Raw genomic sequence first — 21451 nt, 5'->3', positions numbered from 1 at the left:
CAGTGGAGGTCATGTTGGTGGTTATTAGTCATGAAGATGAACATGGGCTGGAGAGAACAGCGGCCAGTTCACACCCCTCCCCAGTCCCCACATCCCCTTCTGACTCACAGCGAAACTGTGAAGAGAACGGAAGACCCAAAACACAGACACAGAGCAACAAGAGACATGTGACAGATAGTTGATGTGTAACCAGTCAGACATCAGAGAGAGAGAGAGAGATAGAGAAAGAGAGATGCACTGAGAGAGCAAGGTGCAGAGTGCTGTGTTGGGTAGACTGTCTGCTGAAGAAAAGGTGTGAGAGACGAAAGGCTAGCGGATAGGCACTCTTCAGAACAAGAGAGAGGAAGAGAGAGAGAGAGAGGAAGAGAGAGAGAGAAAGACAAACATTATTAGATACAGAGAAAGTGAGAGAGAGAAAGTGAGAGAGATAAGAACTATGGAATGGTAAAAAGAGTGGAGGGAGTGGTGCACAGACTCTCCTCAGCTCAGACAGCACTGGGGGACACAGATGACATCATCACCAGGGGATCTGGACATGGAGCTGATAAAACGATAAAATAATGTTCTGCGTTCAACTCGATAGAGTTGAAAGAGAAAGCCACAGATCGGTTTGAAAGCAGACAGATCTGCTATGTGACATTTCTTTTGATGAGTTTTTTTTTTAAATGTTTCATATTTGATTTGTGATGTATGTGACGATTGTTGGTCAGATCTAGAGGGTGACTGCTATGGATTAAAACATCAAGGAAGTAGATATATTTGAAATGAAAACCTCTATCAAGATCACACTCCTCTCCCTTACTGGTAAGAGATTTCATATTTTCATCACATTGTTGGTAGACAGAGAGTGTTGGTGTGTGTCTCTGAGATTGACTGTGTGTGGGTGTGGTACCTTTACATACAGTATAATCCAGACATGTGGACTCGAGTCACATGACTTGGACTCGAGTCAGACTCGAGTCATGATTTTAATGACTTCAGACTTGACTTGATAAAATTCGGCATGACTTGCGACTCGACTTGGACTTGAATACTATTCACTCGAGACTTGACTCGGACTTTGCCTCTTTGACTTGTGACGACTTGACATGTCTCGAGTCAAAACTAAATTTCCTGATCGTGGACCAGTCACCCCAGAGATGCTTTCCCTCCAGCGACTAAAAAAAAAAAAAAAAATTAGGGAGACAAGCGGCCAGTCCAGAGCACAGTTCAGTGCTGTCGCTACCCCCACATCGCTACGCACTGTGTGTAGGGCACCAAGAGACAGAGAAACGACCAACATTTAGCTAATAACTAGTAGCTTTACTGCAAACTGATTTGCACTCTTGTTAGAGAACGTTTACAATGTCAAAATGCACCAACAGCATGTTACATAAAGATGATACTTTTCGAGTCCTCTCCATTAAGATCCAACTTGAACTTATGCTAGCCTACTCCATTTAATTGAGAACCCCATCTAAGCACGCACGAGAGGGAGAGAAAAACGAGTGGCAGGTTCCAGCTGGCTTGTCATTGTTGATGATGATTGATATTTTCTTTTAAATATAAGAAACGTATAAAAGGACATCATGAAGGCAACAAATACGAGATTAGGGGAAATTGCGGATTTATCCGGTTCTCACTACTGTTATAAACTATGAGATCCAGGTCACTATGACATAGGCTGCACTCACTGTGATTTGGAAAGTGGACAAGAATATGAAGAGTTGTCTTTGCCTTTGTTTAATGGAAATGGTGAGTCTTGAAGTAGGCCTATTCAATAATTTGTTTACATGAAGCACATTGATATGCCGATTGAAACGCATTCCACTCAGCTAGCTAGGTGGCTACTGGCTACCAGGCTCATAATTCACATTTAATTGCAAACAGAAAATGTCAAGCAAGCATCATGTCATACATGCATCTATTTCCAAAGGAATGAAAGCTGTTTGTGCCAACTTAATATAATGCTTATCATTGTTAATATTGTGCTATTCATGTGGCACAAACAATGTTTGAGTTTGTGGACTAGCCATAGGAATGGAGCTGGTAAAAAAGATCATTATGAGAATGTGTGGACAGTGGCACACAATGGGCTTAAAGTGACAGTGCACCATTTACAAATGAGAAACAGCATCACATGTGTAGTATTTCTTAAGAAATGAATACTTTAAAACAAAATTACTGTGTCATTATTATCTTTTAAATAATATAAAAGTGTTGACCTTGGCTTCCCTTATGAGTCGCCACTGGCAGACAGCCTAATAAATTGTTTGCAGGCAAATCTGTGGCCTAGCGCAGTGAAATGTCATTAGTCAAATTATTACTCATCCTTACAGTGGGCTCCGAAATTTGGAAAAACAATATTTTTATTTGTCATGTAGCTATCCGTTTTGTACAGATTACTCAGGTATGTACATGTGTATATTGTATGCGCATGCATATATCGTAAAAGATTTCAAGACAGAAACATTGAACATATTTTAATCTGTATTTATAAAAAATAATTCTGTGGATTAGATGGAAGTGTTAAAATTATGATCGATAGTCTAATAATGCCATTATTAAGTGAAGAGTACCTGATGACTTGTTCAGGACTTGAAAAAGATTGGGACTTGGACTTGGACTCGACTTTCCCTTCTCTGTATTTACTTGGGACTTGACTTGGACTTGAGTGCTAAGACTTGGGACTTACTTGTGACTTGCCAAACAGTGACTTGGTCCCACCTCTGGTATAATCATTTAGCAGACTGTATACCCAAGTGACAAGTCAACTGTATTACAAGGGATTACATTGTCCCTGGAGCAACTTGGGGTTGAGTGCTTTGCTCAAGGGCACAACAGTGGAAACGGGGAATTGAACCCACAACTCTCAGGCTCCTGCATGCTAGCACAGCTCCTTAGCCACTACACTAGCACCACCCTTGGCAGCTGGCTAATGTAGAATGAAATATGGACCTGGTCTACCAGGCTCATGGAAATTGTGTGATGTCACTGTAAAGGAATTCTGAGGACCTTCATGTCTCTGCTGACCCGGTGTTGCCTTAGTTTGCATATTTGCATTAGTGAGGGATGGTATGAACGCACTGCATGGTGTTGTGCAAATTAGAGCCCTTTGTGTGGTTCACTCTCTTTCTCACTCTCTCTCAGTGTTGAACTGTGTGAGCTGTAAGATCACAGTGAGAGGATATGAGGACAGAGATGCTGTCATCAACTGTCCATCTCAGAAGGGTTATGAGCTCTACCCAAAGTACCTACTGAAAGGAGTGTATAAAGACAGTGTTGAAATGATCCGGTCTCATGGCCGGGCAGAATGGACCCACAGAGGGAGAGTATGTCTGCAGGACAAGAAGGACACAAACATCTTCATTGTGACCATCCATAACCTGACCCTAGAAGATGCTGGGACATATGGGTGTGGAGTTGACAGATGGGGAGAAGATTTTTACACCACAGTGAACCTCATAGTGGGTAAGCCATATTAAATTAACATGTAACATTTAGATAACCCTTAGAAGTATTCAGCTCGTGTAATGGCAGCCAACAAGCTACTCTGTGATGATTTGTGAATGTCATATGTGTTGCTTCTTGGTGTTGTATTATTTATAACACGGCAGCTATGGGCTTGCACTGAATTGTGTCTGGTTTGATCACCTGGACCAGGAGGAAAATGGGGGAGTGAGGAGTGAATAAACAGCTGTTTCCTTAACATCCACACCTGAAGCAAATGATCCGAACGTAAATCAAGAGTCCATATAACTTGTGGCAGCAGGCATGGCACGACGTCAAAATAGATGACTATTTTTAAACCGCTGACAAGGCACAAAATAGCCTCACACTTCAGTGGTAGTGTGGAAAGGGTCCCTACAGACATATCAAAGTATAGCAAACTTTAAAAATGTACAGAGAAGTCTACAGGGACTTCACACTACCACTGTATTGTAAGGCTTCTTGGAGCCTAGTCAGTGATTTATAAATGGGTAAGGCCAGAGCCAGAGCCATATAAAGGTAGAGTTGCGACAATGGGTGTTCAAAATTCGTTAAGGTCACGTGGTTCATGTAAACTTCAAATAGTTCCCGGAAGTGACAATGGATTAGAATGCATTAAATAGGCTACTGTTCAATGATAGAGCCACGATTTTGGTTAATTGACAGTCAATAAATGCATTGATATACAATATTTATAACACAGTGTAATTATTGTGTAAACTATGTAGTTATCCTACCATTACAACAATATTAAATTAAATTCCAGACCTTATATCTTAGCCTGCTATATAAGGTGATGTTTTTTTCCGCCCTTTTATGTATGTGTCACTTAATATTAATTTCTGTACAAAAGAAGAGATTCTTTAGAAAACGCAATTGCACCCACCCCATAAGTGTATCTAAATTATCGCTATATAAAATAAATGACCTCGTACAGTGACTCGAAAAGCTGTAAACAGTGTTTTTGAGACTGCGTGTAGCCTACAAAAAGCATGGGAGCTCCTGTGAAATTTTGATTGCAACGAGAAACTGTAACACAGCTAGTCTAACATTACTTGTTTGAGCTTTCTACCCCGCGTTTCCTCTGGTAGTCACTGATCTGAGCTAATGAGCGAATTACCTAGCCAAGCCTAGCCTATCGTCGCGGCAGAATAAAACAAGTTTAAAAGTTTTTTAACATCTCCAGTGTAATGGTGGGCATTCTAAGTTAACCGTAGCATTAGACCTACCTATTTAGTAACCCCATGGTAATGCGAGTGATCATAATAAAATATAAAACGTGACATGTAAGTCCTTCAATAAATAACCAGGATATGAATTCATACTGTAAACATGAACAGCATTTTGTCATCGTTTGTCATTCACCGTGCTGTGAACAGCAGATGCTAGGCTAAAGAGCTTGAGATTCAGACAGGTGAGCACCTGGAAATGGTGTGCATTGTGTCACAATAGTGTCACAAAATAATTTGATCAGTGATCATGCATCATCAGCGCAAGCTTGGTTTGAAACTTTCTGGGGATGGGGATTTTACACGATCCTTCATCACTGGGCTAGTGTTCCCTGCTGTGTTAATATGACCTGCTGATGCTAACAGCTGCAGCTCCCTCAAATCTAGGTTCTCTCATGCATAGGCTAGCTTTTGCCAATGAAAATGAATGCAAAATAAAAAAAAAACAGTCCTGCTCCGAACTGAAGAAACGTTTACGTTACCAACAATGTTAACAAACTCAGTTTCACTGCTGCAAGTAGGCCTACAAAGTTGGCTGTAAATATGCTTCGCCATATTTAACGAACCAGCTAGCTTTGTGATAACAAAATCTTACCTTTTATGTGTTTAGTCTACTGAAAGTTATCCACATATCAAACGATTAAATCCACAGTTATGGAGGAATTGTTTTGGGGAAGCAGTTGCGCTTTATCCCACTTTTGCTGCCCTTTTTAAAATTAAACCACTTAAATCCATAGCCTAGATGAGCATTGCATAACGTTACAACTATGTTGACATGCTGGTAACGCTAAATGCCCAAGACACGTCACGTCATAAACGTTGTAGGCCACAAAAGCAAAAACTTAATGACAGCTCGTTTGTGGTGTTGCCTAGTGCTGCCTAATTGAAATGGTATAGGCAAGGTTTATCTTATATTAGGTTATTATGTGTGGCACATTTATTGGGCTTTAGCCTCTTTTAATTTATTTGATAAGGAACTGATAAAAACTGAGCAGCAGAAAAGCTGTCATAGTCGATACATAAATAGTTTATTATTATAATTAGGTTATTAATACTATTACTTTACTACTATTACTGTTGTTACTGTTATTATTATTATTCGGATGAGCCAATAATGTAAATCTGAGTCTGAAATGTTGGCTACAAACAGTCTGTAACTGCACTGCTGCTATTATAAATTGTTAACTTTCGGGAACTATTTGAGGCTTCCATTAGCCGCCATTGTTGAAAAAAAAATGGAACATTAGCGTCAATGGAGTTGTCGCAACTCTACCTTTATATGGCTCTGGGTAAGGCTATTTGCACCCCTGGTACAATTAGCAGTGTATGCTATTCGTACCCTGGTGCAATAAGAAGTGAATTCTATTCGTACCCCGGTGCACACAGAAATGTGTCCTATTAGTACCCCGTCTGGTACAAATATCAATGTATGCTATCCGTACCCCGGTGCACACAGCAATGTGTTCTATTAGTACCTTGTCTGATACAAATATCAGTGTATGCTATTTGCACCCCTGTGCATTTAATCTGGCATATTGATCACACAATGTAATAATAATATATATATATTTTTTTAAAAACAAGCACCATGTTTTTTGTTGTTGTTACATAACAGAGTGTGAATAGCTCAGCTGTGTAATAGACACTCTGAATAAGGTATGCTGTTTGCATCAATGTACAGTTAGAAGTGGATGCTATTCGTACCCAGGTGTTTATAGTACTGCATGCTATTTACACCCTGGTGCATGAACTAGCTAATTGTTGCAATCAAAACTTCCGTTTGAGAACCAATTTCTTGTTCAAATTGCGTGTCTTCTCTCCAGAGACGTTGGTACACATGCACACTCACTCCGCCAAAACGCATCACATGGGAATCGAACCCCGGTCTGCCACGTGCCAGCCATTGCCTGTGATCACTGCACTATCTGCTTTGACAAGAAATTGAAGTTTGCAGGTAAACTTATAGTTTATAGGCCTGCATGTCATATTCACGAAATTTCTGTTAGGGACCGTTCATTATTTATAAACGGGGTCACTGGAGGGATTTTGAGTGCTTCAATCAAAAGTTGCATGACCCTCCCCTGCCTGCAAGAACATTTTCAACAACCCTCCAGCAGTCTTTTCAAAAAAGACATGATCCTCCCCGGCCAATTGTCAATATCTTCCACCCACGCTATAAAGCGCTATGAAAACACATCAACGTCAATAATCATTCTAAACTCACCCTCTGCTTTCTGATCTTACACATCATAGACATAATATACATAGACGCCGCATTGGCTGCTGGAAACAAGAAATGCGGCCGCCATCTTGAACCAGTCATACTCCTCGTTGCGTTGCAGCAGAAGACAGAAGATGACAGCACTGTGCAGCATGTTCCTTCTCAAATCGGCGGACCATACTCGGGGGATTTACTTTTCACAAGTAAGATTTAACATAACCGTATTCATTGGTTGTATTTTGTGAATAGAATATTACCAGAGAGCTGAGAAGGAGCAATCTTTGATATTACTGTATGAAAATCGTAGCCATCTAGCTAGGCTATGTTTACTCGGTGTTCACTCGGCAATGAACTGAGACTTGATAAGTCATATTCCATAACACTGACTTAGATTACAACTGACACAAGAAGGCTATTGTAGAAATAAATCATACTATATTTGGCGGCGAATTTACACACAAGTGGCACAGACTAGCCTATTGGGCAATCGCTAGCTGCTACTTGTAGCCTAAGTGTGTTGGTGGTAGCCTCACTATTTCCTGAATAAAGTAACTTTTCAATAGCTCAACTTCTTTATTTATCAAGTAGCTTAGCCAGACAAGCTACACTTTTTCTTTGTCATGTGAAATTAGCACAATTTAAAGTAGCTTCCTATGTAGTGAACTAGCCTACTGCTGTGTTTGTGTTAGGCTACTAATACATTTGACTGGGTGGTAGTTTTGTGTAGCGTTTTATACATGGCAGAGTAACTGATAGTTTAGCTCACTAAAATTTCGAAGTAGCTTGCACAACACTGTATTATTCACATGTCATTTACCCTAACAAGAATAAGATGCCTCTCAAATTCCTTTTCATTCATTTATTTATTATTTTGTATCTCTCCAGAACAACTGCCTTGTTCAAGAAGACTGTGAATGAACTGAACGGTCTCCTCACACCCCTGGAACTGAGGAAGGTGCAGCTCTTCATTGCAGTACTGCAGGGCATCTGCTACACTGTGACTGAATGTTTGATTTATGAGCTCCACCTTCATCACCTGCATTTGCCACTCTGTGTCCCATTTTCCCATCGTCTGGTTGACTCAGTCCTCTTTTATGGAGTTTACCCAGTTTACTATGCCATCTTATTTGCCCACCTGCTGTCTGAAGCACTTTTGTTCTCAGCCAAAGTGTACCCAAGCAATTTTAGCAAGGTGGGAACATACAAAATGACATGCACCAGTTGTCGAAATCATAGAACCAACTGCATGACGGTAACTCTGTCTCACTGAGCCTGATTCTTTACTGATTGCAATGAACGGGTTGATCTTAGCAGTTTCTAAAATGTTTCTTAATTCCTTTTTATTTAATCTCTTCATTGGGGCTGGAACCTTTCTGTGAACTGTAAATAACAGATGCTGTTGATGAACCCATTGACACTGTACAAGTGACAAGTCACCTTTTTGTCTTGAATTGATGAACTGTTACACTTACTATGCCAAACCAATGTCTGTTTTTTAAGGATCAGAAACAAACCTACAAACTTGCACTTTACAATATTTATGGAACTTGTCTAACAAATGCTGTTGATATTGAACCCAGTTACTCCATTTCCTTTATGCCACACCAATGTCTGTTCATCACTTTATTTTTGATGGCACTGAACTGAAAATGTTAATGGATTTTGTTCTGTAAATTTAACTCATTAAAACTTGTATCAAACCAGTTTTTGTCTATGCTGTCAAAAGTTATGTTCCCAGTTTTTATATTGGATGTCCTCACTTTATAATATATCATATATCAGAATATTCTATTACTGTTAAGCCCACTATGAATATTAAAATACACACAACCATGTTTCCTGTATCATACAGCTTTTCTACTGGGAGGTTTACAACTTATTCTGAGTCAATTTACCCAAGTTTGTCACTAAACCACATAGGCCTACTTGGAATACCCCTCAGATGTCTGAATGGCACTGATCTCACTTAAATGTTTATGGAACCTTTCTGTGGACTGTGAATAATGCTGTTGATGGAACTTTTCTGTCAACTGTGAACTATATTTAACTCATTAAACTTGTATCAAACTAGTTTTGTCTATGCTGTCAAACATGGATTATGTTCCCAGTTTTAATATCGGACGTCAGGTCACTTTATATCATATATCAGAATATTCTATTACTGTTAAACCCACTATGAATATTAAAATACGCTAAATCATGTGTCCTGTATCATAGCTACATGTATGACCTTTGCAGCAAAAAAAAACGCGTGAGAATCTGTTCGGTATTCAGTGAGATATTATAGATATTATATAGATGAATTAAGTGCGCTGACAGCTCATCTCACCGGCCAAACAGATTACACTGAGTGGAGTAGAAGACCGGTCCAAGATGGTGGCTCCAAATCTCGTCAGCGCTAGTAAGGAGTAGCGGTCGATGCGGCGTCTATGTATATTATGTCTATGTTACACATCACACTTCACCAAGATGGTGGCCATTTCAGTAGATTTACTCACTAACATTGTTGTGGAAACACAATAAGCATGGAAACTAAATGCACACTTCCTGCAACTGCATTAGCCTACTTGAAATAAGTTACTCCTCTAGTAAGTATTCACATGAAATAAAACAATAAAACATTGAGACCATTCAACAAAGCACACTGGGTAATAACAAATTCAACATATGAACTTGTTGCTATGGACTCGTCTCTAGGCTTCCTCAGTCATTGTAAAGCTGCCGAAGCTGATCATTATCCAAAACTCAATTTCTCAGGCGAGCGTCAATTTGGGAGCTTGCTACACTCCTTCTTTCTCAAATGACTTGAAAAGGCCGTTTGCACAATTTCACAAATAATCACAGGGACCGAAAAATACCTAACATGCCAACTTTTTCCGGGTTTAGGCCAATCATTTTAACTTTTCCCGCTGTCTTGCCGTTTTAATATTTTCCCGTAGAATATCCCATATTACTGTAATACTCTCAACATTAGTCCTGCATTCTGGCCTGTCTCTATGTTGTCCTGTTGTTACCCCTTGCCCTTCCAGAGAAACAGATGTATTCAAATCATCGTTTTGCCTGCTTGAATGCGAACTCAGAGTGATGTTAACCTACAGTAGGCCTATTTAAGTTAACAACGTGGTTGTCGTGAGAGCACGATTCATTGGCGCTTGCAGTGTTCGGGCCGTGAGGCTATGTCTACGCGGCGCACCTGCCAGGCTAAGAGCCAAAGAAATCCCCCCATATTCACTCCAAGTTGGCCTACCATAACTAACCAACTCTACACTGTAGACCATAAACTGGCTATTTATATGACCAATGTATTTGTTCAACTTTATGAAGCAGAATTACGCACTGCTACTTGGAACGTAACACATTTTTGTTGGCAGGAGAGAGAATGACAGCGATTAACAAATTGCACTTGTTGCTGGCTACCAATAAATAGGGCCTACTATATATATTTTTTTTGCAAACAACAAAAACAGAAAGGATGGAGACAGCAAAGCTAGAGATGGGCAGGAACAAGGTCAATTGGTAGAAATGCTTGTCAAAACGTTAGGAGCTGGATGTGTGGATGAATGAAGCACAAGTATGCTTTATAAGCATGCACACTGTTTAAAGTTAGGCTAGGCTACACAGTAAACTACAAGTAAACCAAAGTTAAATTTAGCTTTTTTAGGACTGGATAAAGTTGACCAAATGGATATAGACTGTTAGGCGTGAATAAAGTAGACTACTTTGTTGCTCCAACCCTTCCAACGTTAATGGGGATGGATGTTGACATTTTCCGTATTTTGCGTGAGAAACCCGGGAAATCTCCCTTATTTTCATTGTTCAATGTTGACAGAGCTATGGAACAAAAGAGAAGGTTATATGGCAACAGAAATCAACAATCAAACAAGCCACTCTGATTTTTTGCTGTTTTCATTAATACAAAAGATGGGTGACCCCACTCCTAGACAAAAAAAGTTAGGTGACCCTCCCCTCAACAAAGAATGAAAAGACATGACCCTCTCCTATTTTCCTCCGGTGGCCCCGTTTATAAATAACGAACGGTCCCTTAGCTAACAAACTGACGGTTGTATGTGTTCACTGAACAAAGATTATGAAAATAAAACACAACTTTTCCATCTCAACTTTAATTTGAACAGATATTAGTGCTGAAACCGTTCAGAATTCTTCACTTTCTGCTGACGAAAAAACGAATGTCGGCCATGTTTTTTGGGCACGCAAGCAACATGTTTTTGTTGTTATGTAACAGGGTGTGAATAGCCCAGTTGTGTGGCCAAGGCTATTCGTACCAGGGGTACGAATAGACACTCCGTTTATAAATACCGATTTATTTTGACGTAGCCAATGCCCGCTGCTACAACCTATAAGCCATTTCATTGCAAATTCAAACAGCAGTCTAATTAAAAAACTACTCAAATTAACATATTTTTGCTCACAAATGAATGTTTGTGTTATGTCTGTTGTAGTAGAGTGAAGAGGTGACACCAGGCTTAATGTTCAGGAACTTTTATTAGAGAAAACTGCATCATTACAGTCAAGCATAACACACTCGGCCGAGTTCTCTAAGCTCGAGCATACAACAGGACTCTTCCTAATATAACTACGGTGGCTGGTATACATCAACAACTTAGAATACTGCAGTTCTTATAACTACGGTGGTCAGCACATGAGAACTACCCCAATACATAACAGTTTTAACTTGTCATCATCCAGAAGTAGACCCTAGGTCAGGAGTGTCAAACTCATATAGATAGTGGGCCGGATTTGTTGGGATGAGACCTCATGGGGGCCATCATTGTCATGGTCATTATCATTTTTTTGCATGGGTATCAGAGTGTTGTTTGATGATACTATACCCACTTATGAGCAAACAAGTACAAATCATGCACTGCTGTGCTGTCATATACTGCTCTTGAAATACCCTACTTCCATGTTTTCTTGTCAGTTTTTCCGGCATCTTCCTTCCTGATGATGTTTTGCAGTGCAATGTTTAATCAATTTATCATTTCAACATAGAGACATTGCTTATTACACATTGTTGAAGACAACTGGATTTGAATATATTTTTTTCCAAAACATCTGGGCCTGATGTTTAACATGTGTAAATAAAAGGTTGATTATTGCTTTAATGCCCCACTGCTCTCCTGTCACAGTGTTCCTTGTGTGTGTATAGTGCTCACTGCTCTTATGAAATAAGATGAAGTCAAAGGTTGCATTTCTTTGTGTGCGTGCATACATGTGTGTGACAATAAGGAACTTAACATAACATTATTATCTCTCTCTTTCTGGCTCTTAGTGAGCAAGCTTAACAAACCGACAGCTGCCATTCCCCAAGTCACTGCAGAGGTCACCACGGTTACTCTCCCCAACACTGTACCTGGTAAGCTGATACAGTTACAGCTACATTATTAATCAGTTGTCATTATTATTTTTTCAATAATATGTTACACAAAAATCTGATTAATTTGATTCAAGGATATAACCAGTAATATCAAGTATGTAGGGTTTATTTGATTGGAAAATGTTTGATTTAATATTCGTATGCAGATACCATTAATCTTTTGAGATCAATTCTGAGCTAGACTAACGGCTTGTGTCCATTATCGCGGCAAAGCCCACCGCGCCGCACATACTGTAGCCCATTCATTTCCTATGGAGAGCGGCAAGGCGTGGTTTACGCTTCCGCAATGCACCTTGGGAAGGCGGTGCGGCCATTTGAACAGAGGCGGTGCGTCAAGAAGTTTATGCAAATGAGAGCGGTTAACGCGAGGTAAACAAGTTCTTTCCTTTGCTCTAGTCTTCCGGTCCGGAACAATAGCCTGCCAGAAATATTTGTTCCCCCTGATAATCGTGTTGGTTTTATGAAAATATATTAGTGGCGAAGCCGTTAAGCATTGTGGCATTGTGTAATTACAAAAATTAAAACGTTACACCATACACTTTAGCCTATACACGCCCACAAGCGGCGACGGGAGAGAGGGCTAGGCGTCTGCAAGCGTCTACGAGCCGCAATAATGGACACGTACCGTAAGCCAGACACAGTGTGAGAATGGACCCTTTCAACAACAAAAACAACAACAATGCTTGAACATTCTATTTGGGCCCCAATCTACTTCCTCTGCATTAAGATAACATATGGAATGTTAAAACGGAAGTCTTGTGGGGCCAACTATGATGCTGATAATGGAACTCTCTTGAAAGGGTCCACTATGATGCTGATAATGGAACTCTCCTTAAAGGGTCCATAGAGAGCTGCAGCACTGTGGTCCTTTCACTTCTCTTTCTCTTCATCTTAGAGTTCTGTGTCTATTTTTAATCTCCCATTTCAAATGTGTCTTCCTGTGTCAGTGTCCACCCATAACGCAACAACCAGACCGCTGACAAACATCACAGACTCTGAGAGGACAGAGTCTGATCCCACATCAGCTGCATCAGGCGGTGAGGACATGTATAATACATTGATCTTTTTTATTTCTTACTCTCTCTCTCTCTCTCTCTCTCCAACACACACACACACACACACACACACACACACACACTTTCATGCAGAAGTTATAATGACACCTTGTGGTCATGGCATGAAATTGCTTTCAAGTGCACGCTTACTATTCAACTATACAAACCACAGCCACAATGCCTATTCTCATCAGAAGCCAAAATGACCATACTGTAATTCTCAACCTACCCTAAAACCTTTACTAATTTCCTAACACAGAAACACATGTAAACACATACAGCAACACATGTGTACAAACACTTAAACAAATACTCACACAAACATATACAAACTCCCCTACACCCCCTCCAATTTAGAAACTACCATATGTGAGATTATCTCCTCTCATTCACTCAATGAAGCCTCACCTGTTCACTATACAGACCACAACCACAACACTCTCATTCTCAACCTACCACCCCACAAATGGGAGTTTACCCTGTTGCTGTATGTTGGTTGCTGAACACACACATATGAAAACAAACACACACACACACACACACACACACAGATAGAGACAAACACACACAGGCAATGCAAATATCCTGCATAAAAATAATATTAAAAGTTGTTTTTGTTTGTGCATATCCTATTGACCTCTGATCTGGTAGAGTCATGTTGTTGATCAGCTGTGCTGTCCCACAGGCCATCTAGCTAATCTCTCTGGGGGTCTTGTTGTTGCCGTGGTGATATTTGCTCTGCTGGTAGTGACTTTTAGGCTGATGAAGAGAAGAGCTGAGAAAAAAAGAGGTATACACACACACACACACACACACACACACACACACACACACACACACACACCAAGATGAAGTTTTAAATGTGATTATCTCAAAGAATATGCAGAACATTTATAAAGACAATGAAGATTAAATAAAGAACATGATCTGGCTACATTTTACTCCATATTTAGCATTACCCACACCTCTTTCTGGAAACATCAGACCAGTGAGTAAAACCCTTTTTTAAATGTGACCACTTTTACATCTGCATGTTTGTGGTGTGTCATCAGACTTATTGATTTTAATTTAATTCCTTTGTCCACTAGGACTCGTGTGTGTACTCAGAAATACAGCCTACATCTCCGCATGCCACTGATGGACCCGACCAGAGTGACCAACGGAGCAGTCCAGCTCTGACATCCATCTACGCCCTGGTAACACCTCCAGCTCCTGTTCCTGCTCAACACCATAAAGCAGCCAATCAGCTCCCTCAACCCACCACTGCCAGTGATGACATCTACTCCCTAGCAACAAATCTGACGCAGGCTCTGCACTCGGGTGTGACTTCAGTAACCAATCAGCATGAGCCTGGCCCTGCCACTGCAGCCACTGGTGGTGATGTCATCTACTCCATAGCAATCAATCTGATGCCATCTCTGCCTACAAGAACATCTGTATCGTCAACAACCAATCATCAGTCTGACCCTGCCATCTACTGCAACCTCACCTCGGCCAATGAGAATCCAGATGGTTCTGAATACGCAACGGTTGTCTTCAGGGATGAGCCAATTGACTCTGATTCTGCCTCTGTCAGTTTCTCCAAAAGTGGCGCCTCCCCCCTGTAGAGAGCAGCTAGAGCTGTTTTAATAGGGGGAGATCTTAGCCAATAGCAAGTGGGGAAAAACATTAAAACACCTCCTGGTGGCCCCAGCTGTGGCGCAATTGGCTGGGGCACATGCACCGTGCGCCCGGCTGACCGGGTTCAATTCCAGCCCCTGGTCCTTTCCGATCCCACCTCTGCTCTCTCTCCCATTCGCTTCCTGTCTCTCCCACTGTCCTATCATTAAAGGCATAAAAAGGTATCATGTGAGGACCAACACAGACTCGTGTGAATGACTGTTACGAAACAGTGTAACATGCACTTCCATTAAGGACTGTAATTGTAGAGGAATTATTATTATCATTGTATAAAACACTTGTGTAAGTAGATATATAAATCACCTCTGTAAGCAAAAATATTATGCTGAGTTTCAAGGACACAGAATTCGAAAGTTGGGACGATAGGAAGAGGCCCCCCACTCTGTGTACATCTGTGCGTAGGTTTTGAGGAAATCAAGCTGAAGGAGATAGATGTATGGCATCCTGTTTTTCTGTGTGCATCTGTACAATAAAGATAGCTTTTGGGCTGCAGGTTCAGAGACTGATGGTGAGGGGTTTCAAACCTTTCACTAGCACTCTCTCCCTCGTGGGCCAAGAGTCTGTGAGCAAACCAATACTACGGTTGTGGTTCTTGTGTCTAATATGTCGAGGTAAATTCCATGACATTACTTGGTCCTTTCGAGCCGGATCCCAAGACACCCAAGTTCCTGGGACTGATCGTCGGAAGTTGAAGACTGTGCACAGCCCGCGGTCCGGGGACCGTGGAAAGCCCAGTACGGTGAATTCGCGGCTGGCCAACCGACGGGCGACCAGGCCCTGGACTGGATTGACGGGATCCGAATAGCAACAGAGCAGAACCATAACAGCGTGAGTAAAAACTAGTCTGGGACTATGTTTGAAAGGGAAAGATCGCATTAAGTTGCTCTTTTCTGTATACAGTACTGTTAAAATAGGCCTAACGATAAACTAAGTAGCTACTACAGGGGGGTTGGAGTCCCACCTGAGTTTATCGGAGAGTACTACAGGGGGTTCGAACCCGCCTAAAAAGTCTCCCAAGAAAGGGAAAGTTTTGAATGTGTTTGAATGTGAGTGAATGAGGGGATTATCTGTAAGTTAAAACGAACAACAGAATATGTGGAAAACACCCAGAAGAAAGCCGGACCCTAGGTTAACGCCTTGGGCCTAGAAGCTTGCTTTCTAGATTTGTTGTTTGCCCATTTCAGGACGATACAGTATAACCCCCTATTTGTAAAAATGGGTAATACCCAAGACAAAGAAAATGCTTTGAAAGGCGATGCCAAATTTATGGCCAAAATTCACCCAGGAATTGAAAATTGGCTAACACGATGGAAAGATAAGTTCGAATTTGAAGGCAAATTAACAGTTCCTGGCTGTTAGAAATTGTTACGCGACATAATGATGCACCACTCGAAAAAGAAATTGATGCAGCTAAATTATGGTTGGAGGAAGCAAGAAAGCGCGAAAATAAAATAAAAGAACGGAAAAAAATGTACCGTGAAGCTATGTAAAAGAAGAAGACAATATGCCTTGCACCTCACCACCTCCCCACAACGGACCACAACCACAAGCAGCTGTGGGTAATGCCTCTGTGGTCACTGTCCGCCACTGTGACTCCATTAGCGCCTGTATCCCTCGCTGAGACGAGGACGGTCTCTAGATAGAGAAGCCCCCAAAACACGGTCACGGCGCACTAAAGACAACCCGATGTGGGATTGGTCCCCTAGGATGGACGGAGGGGTGAGAAAAGTATTAAGTGAAGAAAAACACCAGTCGCTGCACATACACATCTGTATGACGATGACGCTTGATGATTTTGATTATGATGACAAAACGCCAAGCTGGCCTCCACAGCCGCCCTAAAATAAACGCGTTCCCAATGGTAGAATTACCTAATCCAACATTTAGGCCAGGCTAACAAGAAAGTGCTGACAACCGTCAATAATGCATGTCTACAGGACATGGACCCAAGAGGACGTGAAGAAGGCAATTGAGGGAGTAGCCTCTCACAAAGCACAGATCGGCTAATTCTGCTAATTTAAATGAAAAAATATAATACTTGTGTACCACCTGAATGGTTTCGAGGTCGAAAGGATGTTCCGCTGTAAAATGGGCTCCGATTGGAGCCGCGTGAAAGACAGTTTTGTAGCCCATACAGGTGGTACAGCATATGCCCCCGGTTCCATGGAACTAAATCAACAAGTTCAGAACTTAGAGGATAAATGTAGACTAGTGTTCAAAAAACATTGCGATTACACCAAAATATATGCCACAATACAAAAAGATAATGAGGACGTTTGGGAGTTTAGAGACAGATTTGAAAAAGTGTTTAAAGCCTATAGTGGTTTAAAAACAGATACTGAAGACAATAAGAAAATTTATGAACAACAATTAAAACAAGCATTACTCCAGAGTTTCAGGCCAGAGATAAAAGGTTGGATAGAAAAACATTTTGTCTCCTTTAGGACAGCAGCTATGCCAGAGATCATGGAACAAGCTAAACACGCAGAGAAGACAGCACAAAACAAGAAGAAAGAGAAGGAAAAGAAAGAATCAGGGAAATTGGTAGAAGCATTTGTAACGGCAGTGCAAGGAACAGGAGGACAAACAGGCAGAGGCCGAGGCAGAGGCCGAGGTCGTGACCGAGGCCGAGGCAATAGCAGAGGAAGAGGAGGACAGGGTGAAAATAAGCCAGGACGTAGAGATTATGAGAATGAGGGTGATGATAGTAACAAGTGTTACAAGTGTGGGGGTCGAGGGCATTGGGCCCGTGACTGCCCCAGTGAGGATAAGAAAGGACAAAAATATGATCAGGATCAATATGACAATTGACTAGGAAATGGAGAAGGGGAAGAGCTAGAAATATGTGAAGAATTTCTAGACTTAGCTGATGTGTGTTTATATGAAAAACCAGAGAAAGTGATACATATTAATGGCAAACCTGTAATCTTTTTATGTGATACTGGAGCATGCAGAACTGTAATGAAAGACATAGATGGCCTGCAAAAAACAGATCAAGCTATTCTCGTAAAATCAGCCAACAGTCATGTGCAAAAACAATATTTTAGTAAGCCTGTGGCTGTCAAGCTGACAGAAACAGGAAGCACTGTTTTCGCCCCTGTAGTCATGGCCCCTGGCTGTCCCTACAACCTGTTAGGACGAGATTTAATGGTAAAATTAAAATTAGCCATCTATCCAAATCTACAGGGGGGTATGGAGGCTAGGACATGTGATGAAATTGACATACACTTAGTCGAGGGGAAAAATACGCCGTATTACGTCTGGGCCCTAGAACCTTCGCACCAGGACCCAGGAAAAACAATAGAGACGATAGTACAAAAGGTTAAGGAAAGAATTAACCCACTGGCTAGTCTGATACCCCCTGACGAATTAAGAATTGACCTAAGACGCAAACCTACACCTGGGCCAGACCCAGAGTATGACAAACTAGTGCATAAACTAGGACCCACTAGGGTGACTTTGACTTATTTGTGTTGGTTGGACAGAGAATCTTTTGTCAAGCAGTTCTGCCACCGCCCACAAGAGAAACTGATGAGTTGGGAACTGAAACCCCACATGCAGCTGTCCACTAGCCCAAGTGAGAAACAGTCACGTCTAGACAAACATGTGAACTTTGTAACACAAATACAAGATTGGGGAACTGAAAGCCAAGATGTTGAAAAAAGCCCCACCACTGGTTGGAGGCGCACCAGTCTAAATTATGTGGTGACTTTTACACCAACAGTAATACTACATGACAAAACAGAGACATGATTGATGGTTTTGACAGAGGCTGAGGATCAAGCGCTAAAAATAATTCCGTCAGGCTTATGGTCAAAAGGACCTACGGACGTGGGTCTGATTAAAGACATAGAGCCCGTGCAAATTAGAGCAAAAACAGGTTATTATCCATGCCAAAAACAATATCCCCTTAAACCTGACGCAGAAGCGGGGATAAAACCTGTGATAGCAGAAATGATTAAAGCTGGGGTTATTGTGCCATGCCCTAAGTCACCGTGTAATACGCCAATATTTCCTGTCAAGAAAGCGGCCCCATCTACTGGTTGGCGCATGGTACAAGACCTCCGAGCTGTAAACAATGCAGTAATAGCTCGCGCTCCAAATGTGCCTGATCCCCATACTCTGTTGAACCAATTAAATCCAGAAGCTAAAGTATTTTCAGTATTAGATCTTTCAAACGCGTTTTACTCTATCCCCGTCCATAAAGACAGTCAACATTGGTTCGCATTCACATTTGAAGGGAAACGTTACACATTTACACGCCTAAGCCAAGGGTATTGTGAGTTTCCGAAGCAATACATAACTGCTTGGCAAAGTTTATCCCGCCCTGCGGAAGTCAAATTTTGGCTTATGTTGATGATTTGCTCATAGCTGGAATTAACGAAGAAAAATGCAAAATTGATACACTGGCACTTCTAAAATATTTGCACAAAACCGGACATAAAGTGAGCAAAGACAAATTGCAATTGTGGCGATCTGAAGTAAAGTATTTGGGACACACACTGACAAAGGATGGCAGACATGTGCATTCTAGCCGTAAAAAAGCAATATTAGAAGCACCAAAACCGATGACAAAGAAACAAATGATGTCATTTTTAGGGCTCTGTAACTATTGTCGAATGTGGGTCCCAAGCTATGCGAAAAGACGCCCCCTTACAAGCATTAATCTTTGACGAACCTATGGCTGCGCATCGATAAACTAAAATGGACTAAGGAGGCTGAAACTGCGTTTGAAAACATAAAACAATTAATTGCTGGATCCACTGTTTTAGCTTGCCTGATTACACTAAGCCGCTCACACAAATGGTCGATACAAAAATGGTTTCATGACCTCTGTTTTGACACAGCAGTGGGGAGCAAAAAATAGACCAGTGGCATTTTACAGTTCACGACTGATCCGTGGCGAGGGCCCCGTGTGTGTGCAGGCTGTACTCGCCACAGCAATGGCAGTACAAGTGTCAGCTGAAGTCGTGCTTTTTCACCCACTGACTGTGAAAGTTCCACATGCTGTCTCTACTGCTGTTACAAACCAACATGTCATTCTTATCTCCCGCAAGACACCTCTCGTGGCATGACAGTGTTGTTATCGCAACCACACATCACTATCGAGCCAGACTGTGCTGAACCCGGCCCACTCTGTTGCCAACAGCTGAGGACGGGTGGAGCATAAGTGTTTGGAGATAACACAAACGAACATGAAACCTAGAGCTGATTTAACTGATCAACCGCTAAAAAGGTGAAATAATTTTCGGCCGACGGATCAGCCGTAAAAAGATAAATGTGGTGTAAATAAAGTAGCCTATGCAGTGACTACCCTAACTACAAAAATAGAGGCAAAACGTTTGCCCACTTCATACTCTGCACAAGCAGCTGAATTGACAGCCCTAACCAGAGCATGTGAGCTTTTTGCAAAAAGGAAGTAACAATTTACACAGACAGTCAATATGCTTTTGCTCGTCTCACATTTTTGTGTACATTGGAAAAGACGTATTACAAAACCTCTACTGGAAAACCAGTAAAACATAAAGACTTACTTCTGAAATTATATGACGCTCTTCAATTACCAAAAAAGCTTGCCATTTGTAAATGTGAAGCGATACCAACAAAACTGATACTGTTTCAAGAGGAAATGCCCTGGCAGATGAATGTGCAAAGGAAAGCCACAGGCGTGTTCCTCTTGCAAACGGAAACTGACGAAATCCTACAAAACACGACAGCAACAAGCGTCTGTTAAAGAGAGAGACCTATGGAAGAAACATGGGTGCTACCTAAAAGACAATATCTACGTGCCGGTCCAAGTGGCAAACCAGTCTTACCTAAATCTATGTATAAATGGGCAGCTTTAGTGACACATGGCCGCTGCCATGTGTCATCGGGTGGAATGTGTACAGTTTTACGTGAATTTTATACTACATTTGGTTTTACTACCCACTCAAAAACTTTTGCCACCAGTGCATAATCTGCATTAAAAATAATTCACAGGGACATGCGACCAAAGAGAGGACAATTCCCTTCACCCCCACATCCGTTTCATACAATACACATGGATTTCATCCAGTTGAACAAAGTTCATAACCTAGAATATGTGTTGGTGGTGATAGATGTGTTCTCTAAGTGGGTCGAAGTTATTCCCATGTCGCACGCCTGATGCTGCTGCCCGTGAGCCAAAGCACTCTGTAGGCGGATTATCCCAAGCCATGGAGTGCCCAGACTCATTCAGTGATAACGAACACATTTTGTTAATGAGGTAATTGACAAAATTGGTGAACATTTTGGTATTGACCTAAAAAGACACTCTGCTTATCACCCGGAATCTGCGGGTTTAGTGGAACGAAATAACGGGACGATTAAATCGAAACTAAGAAAAACAATGGCTGAGACGGGATGGCAGTGGCCAGATTGT

The 21451-nt window shown here is 41.4% G+C and overlaps 1 protein-coding gene across 2 annotated transcripts; it reads left to right on the top strand.

The window, feature by feature from the left end:
- Window positions 1-245: 245 nt before the first annotated feature.
- LOC125298454 (CMRF35-like molecule 8) lies at window positions 246-15393 on the top strand. 2 transcript variants are annotated; one of them, XM_048249202.1, is made up of 7 exons: window positions 246-804; window positions 3130-3450; window positions 12209-12292; window positions 13261-13350; window positions 14054-14158; window positions 14322-14356; window positions 14457-15393. In XM_048249202.1, exons 1-7 carry the CDS (start codon window positions 765-767, stop codon window positions 14973-14975), a joined length of 1194 nt encoding a protein of 397 aa, XP_048105159.1. In that variant the 5' UTR covers window positions 246-764; the 3' UTR covers window positions 14976-15393. The 2 variants fall into 2 exon arrangements, with proteins under 2 accessions (XP_048105159.1, XP_048105160.1); XM_048249203.1 differs by lacking the exon at window positions 12209-12292.
- The last annotated feature ends 6058 nt before the right edge of the window (window positions 15394-21451 follow it).

Source organism: Alosa alosa, chromosome 7 (assembly GCF_017589495.1).
Source record: "Alosa alosa isolate M-15738 ecotype Scorff River chromosome 7, AALO_Geno_1.1, whole genome shotgun sequence".
Lineage (NCBI taxonomy): Eukaryota > Metazoa > Chordata > Actinopteri > Clupeiformes > Clupeidae > Alosa > Alosa alosa.
Note: the sequence above shows the minus strand (reverse complement) of the source record. Positions and strands in the feature narration are given on the sequence as shown.

Bases quoted from the DNA above. Each gene is read 5' to 3' on its own strand.
- LOC125298454 (XM_048249202.1), top strand. From the start codon at position 765: ATGAAAACCTCTATCAAGATCACACTCCTCTCCCTTACTG. The intron at 3,451-12,208 runs GTAAGCCATATT...TCTGGCTCTTAG, and splicing joins CACAGTGAACCTCATAGTGG to TGAGCAAGCTTAACAAACCG. The intron at 14,357-14,456 runs GTGAGTAAAACC...TTTGTCCACTAG, and splicing joins TTTCTGGAAACATCAGACCA to GACTCGTGTGTGTACTCAGA.